Source organism: Poecilia reticulata, linkage group LG2 (assembly GCF_000633615.1).
Source record: "Poecilia reticulata strain Guanapo linkage group LG2, Guppy_female_1.0+MT, whole genome shotgun sequence".
NCBI classification, from domain to species: domain Eukaryota; kingdom Metazoa; phylum Chordata; class Actinopteri; order Cyprinodontiformes; family Poeciliidae; genus Poecilia; species Poecilia reticulata.
The window spans coordinates 20,346,034-20,356,134 of NC_024332.1; the positions used below are offsets into that span (position 1 = coordinate 20,346,034).

At 36.2% G+C, this 10,101-nt stretch overlaps 1 protein-coding gene and 2 long non-coding RNA genes across 3 annotated transcripts in view; all 3 read right to left on the bottom strand.

Moving 5' to 3' along the window:
• Window positions 1-5,052, bottom strand: part of LOC103480663 (uncharacterized) — a 13,256-nt gene extending 8,204 nt beyond the window's left edge. Inside the window, exons 1-5 of the mRNA XM_008435700.2 lie at window positions 4,928-5,052; window positions 4,655-4,842; window positions 4,368-4,508; window positions 3,714-3,852; window positions 2,223-2,400 (exon numbers count right to left, since the gene is read on the bottom strand). Of these exons, the coding sequence (XP_008433922.1) occupies window positions 2,223-2,400; window positions 3,714-3,852; window positions 4,368-4,508; window positions 4,655-4,842; window positions 4,928-4,975 (694 nt within the window). The 5' untranslated portion in view covers window positions 4,976-5,052. The remainder of the gene's footprint in view (window positions 1-2,222; window positions 2,401-3,713; window positions 3,853-4,367; window positions 4,509-4,654; window positions 4,843-4,927) is intronic.
• On the bottom strand, window positions 95-1,214 carry LOC103480660 (uncharacterized). Its single transcript, XR_536136.2, has 3 exons — window positions 1,076-1,214; window positions 277-335; window positions 95-187 (listed from the first exon to the last, which is right to left on the bottom strand). It is a non-coding gene; the product is annotated as an uncharacterized LOC103480660 (long non-coding RNA).
• Window positions 5,053-6,011: 959 nt separating the features above from the next.
• Window positions 6,012-8,627, bottom strand: LOC103480655 (uncharacterized). Its single transcript, XR_536135.1, has 3 exons — window positions 8,548-8,627; window positions 6,835-6,968; window positions 6,012-6,762 (listed from the first exon to the last, which is right to left on the bottom strand). It is a non-coding gene; the product is annotated as an uncharacterized LOC103480655 (long non-coding RNA).
• Window positions 8,628-10,101: the final 1,474 nt, after the last annotated feature.

Below are 10,101 nucleotides of genomic sequence, written 5' to 3' on the forward strand. Positions count from 1 at the left end.
GTGGTTGTAGTTGTAGTTGTTGTAGGTGGAGCTACGGTGGTTTGCAGAGTCGTTTGGTTTGTGAAAACTACAGGGGAGGTTGGTGTAGTTGTAGTAGCAGTCGTAGTTGTAGTTGCTGTAGTTTGGAGAATGTTTGGGATTGCGGTTGATACGGCAAGGTTTGGTGTAGTTGTAGTCGTTGTTGGGCCTGCAAATAGAAAACCAGTTTTGTTTTAACCTTGGGAATGAAGAAAACTACTAACTCACTTGAAAACATGAACGGAGAAATCTACTCACCGTTTCCAACCGTCACGATAACACACCGGAGGTCAGAGTGCAGCAAAGTGTTCGAGTAACTGTGGAAGTAATTTAAAACAAAAGGTTTATTATTCTATTTTTACAAAAATTACTATGAAAACAAATTAAGTTAATCTATTATAGGGTGTGAAAAAACTAAATTGTTCTATTGCATTTGCACTTGAAAAAGTCATGAATTTTTGTCATCCATCCATTTTCTTTACACCCTTGTCCCTAGTGGGGTCAGCAGGGTGCTGCTGCCTGTCTCCAGCGAGACATTTCAGGCGAGAGACGGAGGTCACCCTGGAGACGGACAGGACAAACAACCACACACACCTAAGGAGAATTTAGAGAAACCAATTAACCTGACGGTCATGTTTTTGGACTGTGGGAGGAAGCCGGAGTACCCGGAGAGAACCCACCATGCTCAGGGAGAACATGCAAACTCCATGCAGAAAGACCCGGGAACTAGATCTTTTTAATCAATACTAAGAAATTACTGACTCAAATCTACATTTGGCTGAAAAGTTACCTGTAAAATAGTTTTGTCTTATTTCAACCATACTAAGATATTTGAACTTGAAAATGGATCAAAAATACTTGGTAAGAATTTGTGTTTTTGCAGTGGAAGCGGAAAATCTTTCTGGAAATATGTTTGCTCTGTTAAATGTGAAAATGCATTGATAAATTAGCTGATTTTCAAGAAACACTACTTTACTCTAACAGCAGCACCGGACACATTTACAGCACTGGTTGAAATTACATCACAGTCATAAAGTAAAAGAGAAGAGACACTGACTTTGACTGGACCACAAAACAGATGGAGTGGCTCTGCCCTTCTTCACTGGCAGACGGCGTCCAAGTCAGAGAGAAGTTTCCTGAGCCTGATGAAGTCTTCACCGCGTTGTAGGGTCCGCTGTACAGGAGGTCGGTGAYGCTTTTAACAGAAAACAGACAGGTTAGGATCAGTTCTTATCAGATTATCATCTAAATGATCAGGAGAGTCAGGTGCGTCTCCTTCATGGTGGTTTTCTCACGATTTGTCCAGCGTTCATGTGTCTGTGACCCAACAGATAAAAACCAAATTCCTGGCTCATCAAGCTGGAATCCAGTTTGACAAGTTTTGTAACTTTCATGAACTACAGACTGAAGGTTTGGAGGAAAAGCTAATTCAGGTCAATATTTAGAAGAAACTTCAGGTTGCCGCTGGGATGCATTCGATTCATAATTAGACTTTGCTGTTTTTTTTATTTAAGTTTCCCCAGAATAAAACTTRGCAGAAGAAAAGAAGGGCTTCGTTTTTGGGTTGAGTGGTTTGCATATCTTGTCAGTAACCTGCAGCTGTTAAAGAAGACAATGTTACTTTGAAGCCTMAGCAGCAAAACGTCTACATTTACGTAAAGTGACTCTTTGTAGGACAACCAGGTTTATTCTGTTGAAACGTACATCAGTGATCTAGAATTTAAACTTGAAATGTGGTTTGATTTCTCTTACACAGACTGAGTCGCCTCAGCTCTGATGTTGAYTWCCAGAGYCTGACCAGCGGGRGYGTAGAGCTGAGCTCTGTGTTCTGGAGTTGGAGACAGAAATCTGGRCAGATAKTCGCCTTCTGCACAGGACGGCACTGGTGGACCCACTGGAGGGACGAAAGAAAGAAACTGAACCAAGATGTCAAGAACATCTGACAAAWATTACATTCTTTCTCACCATCAGGGAATTAAAATGTTATTTCAGAAAATCAATCTGCAAGTTCAACTCTTTGCAGCTCAACTTTATTTCCTACATTATTCAATATATGAATATTTAATTCCCTGCACTAAATGTCTATCTCAGAAGTTGCAAAGATATTGTATTCAAACTTCAGTGAGGATCATAAATTGACTTTTTGAACTCCAAACCAGCTATGTATGGCTGTAAAACCAGATGCCGTCACTGTGGGCTCGGACCTTTCAAAACAAACTGTAGAGGTATCTTGCTGATGGCATCATTGGTAGTTTTCACCTCCTGTGATCCGTCAGTTTGAGTCAAATTTATGTCCTGGGTGGGAAAATCCTCCATCACCAACTGGACGGCGTATGGAAGCTCAGTGATGCTGTTGGTGGGGCTGAATGACAGAGAACAGTTCTACAAGGAGACGGAGACGAGACAAACACATGAGGAAAAACTCATATTTTATGGTTGTTATTTCAACGTGTAATAATTAAACAGTCCTCCACTCATACCTATGTTGTCTACATTTGTAAAACTGATTGCATACCAGGACATTCTATACACAGAGTTTTTATTCATTTATCAATTGGTAACTTTTAAAACTCTACAACTAATGACCTGAGAGCATCATGAAAATCCAGTTTGTGCAGAAATCAGGATGTTGTATTTATTAATGGGTTGGACAATGTTTTAAGTGATTTTTATGGTTTTTATTGCTGTTTTTAGACACATCTTCATTTTTGTTTTAGGATAAAAAATAGTTTCATTAAAATTTTGGTCATTTATCAACAACTAAAATATGTCCGACAATGCTTCCAAGAGGGAATGACTTAATAACCCTGAGCAGGTTTGACGAAATATTTACTTTAAACCACAATTCGACAAGGAGACGGAGAAGAGACAAACACATGAGGAAAAACTCATATTTTATAACTGTTAGCTCTTGTGGATTGTCACATCCAGGATTAAATATATTCAATAATTAGCTGTGCATTTTTACAGTGTTTTTGTACATTTCTAAAACTAATTACATATCTAGACATTGTATACATACATAATAAAGTAAAACATTTTTACTTTCATGGTTAGAAAGAAAAAGTCACCATAAAGTCGCTGGTGATTTTATGGTTAAACATGAAAACAACCCAACAAATGAATGTAACAAACCAAACAAACACTAATGTTTTCACTGATTATTTCATTTACGGCAACCTCACATCAAGCCAACAGTGTTAAATTGTTTTATAGTTCWCAGATGTTGTCATTTTTACTGTTTATCACTGCTAAATATATAGATATATTTTTTACAGTGTATGTCTAACATTTCTCTAGTGGTGATGTTGGTTGACTGKTAAATTAATGTYATGGTCTTAATTTACATAAGCTACTAAATTTCTATTCAGGTACTGTCTTTGAGACAGGAGGTCTCACTCTGTAAAAAATTATTAAAGTGAACAATAACATGCTGCAGGAAAACTTCATTATACTTTATACTTATACTTTCATTATACATTTATTTTGGTTTAAAGACCAAAAAAACTTTTATTGAAGGTTTGTAATATCAACAGGTAAAATATTTTCAAGTTTCCCAGATGGAATGACTTTCATTACTCGATGAAAGTAAGAGAAAAGTTTATTTTAAAAATAAAATGTGTAAAATTATTTAAATATAATTAAAATTCACTCCAACTGTTTGGATCACCAATAAATGTGACCTTGTTACTTACAGATGAGACGCTGAGGACAGACGGCGGTGTACACGGGTTGCACTCTGAATCTGATGTGTTTCCATATCTGCATCTCACTTCGTCTCCATCAGGGTCAAAGGCCAATAAATCTATGTTTTTTGCACAGTTTGAAGGAATTCTGGGAGAGAAAAAACATCCATATTAACATCACAAACCTAAATTTGTGGCTCAGTTGGTAGTTTTTGTCTTGTAGCTCAGACACTTAAAGTTGCCGACTGATCTGCATGATCGATTGAAGATGATTTTACTAYAAAGCTGCAGAAACARTTTCCCAGAGYTAAAACCAGAGGATCTGTGGAGGAACCTAAASATTAGGGTGATGGCAAAGACCCTCAACCAAGATCTATGGTGCTAATTGTCAAAGATAAACTTTGAAAATTGAAGTCATGCAAAACTCTTGTCAGAAATTAAAATACAAAAACAAACAGGGCTTTTCCATCGGTAATTAGGAAGAGTGTGAATTATTTTCCACCAGCAAAGTTTTGCCAAATGTAATAAAAATGAGAAAAAGCACTTTTCCCCCCAAATTAAATCCTMTGTCCATTGTCTGTATTTTGGGAAATGCCTGTATCATTTATGTACAAACATGAATATTTGCTGGGTTCAGTGAAGCATCCATCCGTCAYGTYGTACCTCAGAGCAGGGAGGATGGTGGTCTGTGGGGATGTGTTGGGTTTTCCGATGTCGGTCCGGTTCCTCACTTCAACAGCAGTCACAGCTCTCCAGGAAGAAATCCCRTTTTGTATGTTATTGATCCAGCTTCCATTAGCCGTCCTGCAGCAGACATTATTGATAAGGTCTCAGATGCTCCTTACTAGTGAATGATGTTAAGAGTAGCAGCAAAACTTTGAATAACGTTTTGAAAGTGAATTTTTAGATGTGGTTAATTCTCAGTGATGTTTTCGAAGTGGAGGACTCACACAGTCTGAAATCCAGTGTTGTTGGGGAGCAGATGAGTTATCGCTCCTTCTCTCTGACACCATTCACCAGTTACTTCCTCAACGTCGGACAAAGCGAGCGTCTGGGTTTCTGTTCCACAGTTCCCACTACATACCCATGTATCACTATATACGCATGAATCATAATTCAGCTTGTATCGAAGGATCACCTGTGGATTTAAAGCAAAGAGGTTTTAATTACAATAATAAATACTAAAAGCCAAATATAAAATTTGCCATAGAATCGTGTCTTACTGAGACTGAGCCGTCTGCAAAGGTTTCCTCTGGGTAGTAGGTCATCATGGTGCCCAGAAAATGAGCAGCTTGTGAAGCGCTGACCAGCAGCAGCAGCAGCAGCAGCGGCGACAAGGAGAGCAACATGGTGAAGGAGTCGACGTCTCTTCACTGGGGGACAACAGAGACAAAGGACATTTATACTCTGTTTCTTATCTCCTCACGGACTCAAAAACGGTGGAATGTTGTTAAACATGTGGGTAAAACCAGGAAATCACCTGGTGTGTGAACATTTGTGGGAACTGGGACGTAAAGATCAGAGATTTTTACCGAACACTAAGCAGATATGAAGATTATGTTTCTTTATACACTCAGAGAACAAAACTATTATCTCTGATTAAAATAAAGCTGTTTTTGTCTTATTCTTTTTCTACTGACATGTGAAACTATTCTCATTTTATTTAAATTTAGAGAAGACAGAGAATGCAGGTTCTATCCAACTAAAAGATAATATCATTTTGTGTTTTTACGTAAATCTCTGACATGCATTTTTCTTTCTGCATGAATAGTTTTGTTCAATGTTGGTTTAGAAACAAAATCCACTTCCTCATAACTTGACTCTGAAAAATCATCCCTTGCAAAGTAAAAACTGCTTTCTAAAGTTTCTCCCGCACCAGGAAATTTTTTTTTTTTTACTGTTTTAAGTATTAGGAAGAGGCAAAAAATGAGGGTAATAGAAGAAAACATATTTTCTTTCTTGTTTGATATTTTCCATTTACGAAGAAATACATCTAGGTGAAAAACTATTTCACATAAGAAACAAAATCAAGGTAGACACAGGTAAATGTAAAAATAGTTTATTCTGGCAAACCTAAACATTTAGCTCCCTCACCTGGAAAAGTTTTTACCGCCCTCAGTAGTTGTCTTTGATTTATTTACATCATGAGAGAAGTTTACAAACATTCTTTAGAAATATTAGAAATTCTTCCAGGTTAGGAAAAAAATAACAAAAACCATTTAAACTACCAACTTTCTATATACAACACTTTAAATATTGATTCAACAACCAGAAATAAAATTAAACTATCCACATTTTATTCACATGTGATTTATAAATAAACAAGCTAAATGTATGTGTAAACATCAAATAAAATATAGTCAACAATATACAGACAGGAGATGAAACAGTGAAGCTGAATAAAAACATCTGGAAACTCATTTCCTGCAGAGTTCAGTAACATTCCGCTTTTTGGCCACTAGGGGGCAGCTGTTGTCATTTCCAGTGCACCGTTTGTCCGATGACGTTTTGCGGTAATCCTTRATCAGTCAGTTCATTTTTAATCTGTAAAAGAAACAAAAGGGTTAGTTATGATTCAGCTATGTTTGGATTAGACAGATTATYCAGTTTTTCTTCACCAAACTGGTGGATCCGTCATTAGACCTTAGAAACTATCTCATCCATTCATCAGTTTGTCAGCTTATGTCACAGTTTAAACATTAAGTAACTTTAAATATCTTTTGCACACAAACAGATGCATGAATACTGCACAAACATACAAAATGCTTTTGTTCATTAATTTTTACACGTAGACATGAGTTTCTGAAAATACAGTGATAAACAGTAAAATTGACAAAAAGTTTCCATGAAACTATAAAACAATTTAAAATTGCTAACTTGATGTGAAGCTGCCATAATGAAATTAACAACAGCAATKTGTACATTTTGCATTTGTACTTTCATTTTATAGGTTGCTTTTCAGCTCCAYGTCCGCCGTCTCACATCCACGGTTGCCGCTGCAGCTCCACGTGTCGTTGGCTGTACAAGAAACGAAGCTCAGCTTGTAGCGAACGTTTACCTGTGGATTAGCAACAAGAGGCGTGAGGGGAAGTTAAAGTTTGGAGGGTTTTTTGAGGGAGTCTCAGCTTACCAAGAGAGATCCATTGGTCGTCATTTCCTTTGGGTAGTAGGTCATCACGGTGCCGTAATAATGGACGGCTTGTGGTGCGCAAACCAGGAGCAGCAGCAGCACAGAGAGTGACCTGAGTGAAGTTGCCCCCCCACCTTCAAATCAGACAAAATTGGTGTCAAACGTTTGTGCTGGTTTGTGCAGCAAAAATTTTCGTTTGTGCCGCTATCATTTTAAAGATATAAAGAAATGTTTCTAGAGGTCATCCAAGGTCAACCACACCCCCACCTTCTTCAAATCAGACAAAATGGGTGTCAATCAACTCGGCTACGTTTGTGCAGCAAGAATTTTCGTTTGTGCCGCTATCATTTTAAAGATATAAAGATATCCAGTTTCTTAGAACATTTTGAAATGGCAACGTCGTGGTTTAAAGGTTGATCTACTGAAGAAGGGATAAATAAATAAAAATAAATGTGCACTCACTTTGTTGGCTCCTTTTACATAAATTACTGCATCAGTGCAGCGTGGCATGGAGGTAGAAATACTTCATGATAYCATTACTCARGTAAAAATAAAAAGTACAATTCAGTAAAAATACTCCTAAAAGTAAWTTWAAAAAAAAGTTACTTAAGTAAATGTAATTAAATAAACCTAACTAACAATCTGYCCCTTAATCTACTAAACATGCACATATTTTTAACCTGAGCACCAAATCACAGCTGAATGGATAAAATTATATGAATTATTTATTTTACATTAGTTGCTTCCACCCATTTGGTTTTTTTATGAATATTTGACGTCAGAACATAAAGTCCTGTCTTCAAATACCTCACTTAATATCTGACATTTACCTCGTCGCCTAGCAACACATCTTTTACTTTGGTCACGTAAACAATGCCAAGCCTTCAGGGTAGCTGCTTTTACTTTCTGTTTGTTAYAAGGAAATATTTTGCATGATCAGATTAGGCGAACGACTGCAGAGTGACCAAAGTACAACATTATTTAAAATATTAAAACAGATTCAGTTCAGTTTATTTTTCTAGCTTCAATTTACAATTTGTCTGTTTACAAAACAGGTCGATCCAAATAAATCATACAGATTCATCCTGACCATAAAACACTACAGTAAAGTCGTAAGGTTTTTTTATTCAGATTGGTTTAAGACCTTTTCTAAGGAAATTTGCAACATTCACTCCTGGAGAATCGAGCAGCGACAGTTTTACTCAACGTAGAAACTTTACATAACAGAACAAGCGGTGGAGTAAACATGAGGTTTGATTTAGCAGATAAAATCAGACGAGTATGTAAGAGACCAGTCCTGTTTATCAGAGCTAATATGAAAATAGACACAGAGGAGAAGAAAGCAGGAAATAAAAGAAAAAAACCATGAAGTTGTCTTGGATGTTTTCGTGAAGCCTGCCCKGACCAGTTCAACCAGGTGAAACCGTGACGGTCTGTTCATGAAGGAGGCGGTGACCCGATTCACAACAGCCTCATACTTTTAGACTCTTAGTCATTTTTAAACTGCTGCTCTTTAGTTAGAGTAAAATATGAGGAAGTAGACCAATTCTTACTTCAGCACAGTGTTTTTGGTTCTCTACCTTCCTCTGACAAACACAGGAAGTCATCGTTAGATTAGTCTAAGACATATAAAACAACCTCTGACAAAATAAACAGAAATTCCCAATGAGCTGATGGAAGATTTCCAAACATTTCCTTCATTTTTCTTCCTACCTGCAACAATGAAAAGCTGCCAAGCCTCCAGAGTTACACGTCATTAACTTCCTGTGTTACTTCACGTGAAGCAAAATGGCAGCAGATACATGTTCTGCAAAATAAGCAGATTTTYTTTGCAACTTTATTGCTTGAGCCCTGCTTACATGTAACATGTCTGATTTTCTTTTGTGGTTTAGTTTAATTTAAATATTTTTTTAGATTCAGTCATGTCTCTTTGACTTTGAAGACACAAAAGATATAATTAAATTCTTGGCTTGTTTACCTTAATTGCTGCTAAATATTGCCAAACCAGAATCTTTTCTGAATACCAGCAGCTGTTTATTGGCATCCAGCTTTTAATTATGTTTTTTTTTTTCCCATGTTTGTAGATGGATTTTCTTCTGCTTTTATTTCACTCCACAAAGTCTGAAACATTTAAAGGTCATTTWAAAAAAGGGAAGCATCCGTGAGATTCAGTCCATGCAACAACCGCAGGGTTTCACACAAAGTAACTTTAAAAAACTCAAACACAGATCTGAATGATCATATTGTGTCACTTACTGTATGTCAACCACAATCAGATGTGTTTCGAGTGGCCAAAATGGAATAAAAGCAGAATTACTTAAAACATATTTGTCACTGTAAGTTCACAGGGGAAAAAATGAAGAATCTAAACAACGACACAAGTAGAAACTTGTTACATTTAATTAGTTACAATTAGCTGAGAAACCTTTTGGAAAAAATTCAGCTTTAGGAGTATTTTTACTTTTTGTTATAACTTGAAATACTTTTATTGTGAAGTTAGGGTTAAATTAGGGTTTGGGTAAAATTTATGGATTTTCTACTCAGTGAATGAAAAGCAAACATGTTTTAACCAAAAACTCACCAGACACACACCTGCAGTTTTTGTTAAAGTTTCAAACATTTTTTTATTGAAAGAAACTGATTAGAATTTTTTACTTGATTTTGTTMTTTTTTTGTTTCTGATATGAATTATTGTCATTTTTGCCATTAAAATACCAAAATGTCCAAATGACKTTACATTTTGGTCCGTCTGATCATGTAATTTTTAAATATTAGATAATTGATAATTTACTCAGTACTTGAGCTTTTTAYTAAATACTTTTTCAGTTTCTTGGTCAAATACTTTTTACTTTTACTTGAGTAAAAACATGTTGCAGTACTTCTACTCTTACTTGAGTAAAARTTTTTAATACCGAGTAAAGAAAAGTATTTGGGGAAACCAGTATTCAAGTATTATGTAACTGTTTGATCGTTACGTCTGAACTGATTTGTAAAATTCTGCAATTGTGTTGTAATAATTTTATCATTATAATGACTCATTTCCAACAACTTCACTTTTAATTTCTACTTGTATAAAAAAGTTTAATTAGCAAAGTTATGAAACACATTGAGGGCAAAGATGGTGGGAAAAAAGCAAAGTTGTAATTTATTCTCCAGTAATTCTGTGTTTTGTTTCTGTTAGGGTGTTTCACCTTTCACCTTTCACCTTTCACCTAATGACTTCTGCAGATTTTCCCCAGCTGCTTCACGCCCGTAGAAATGCTTTTA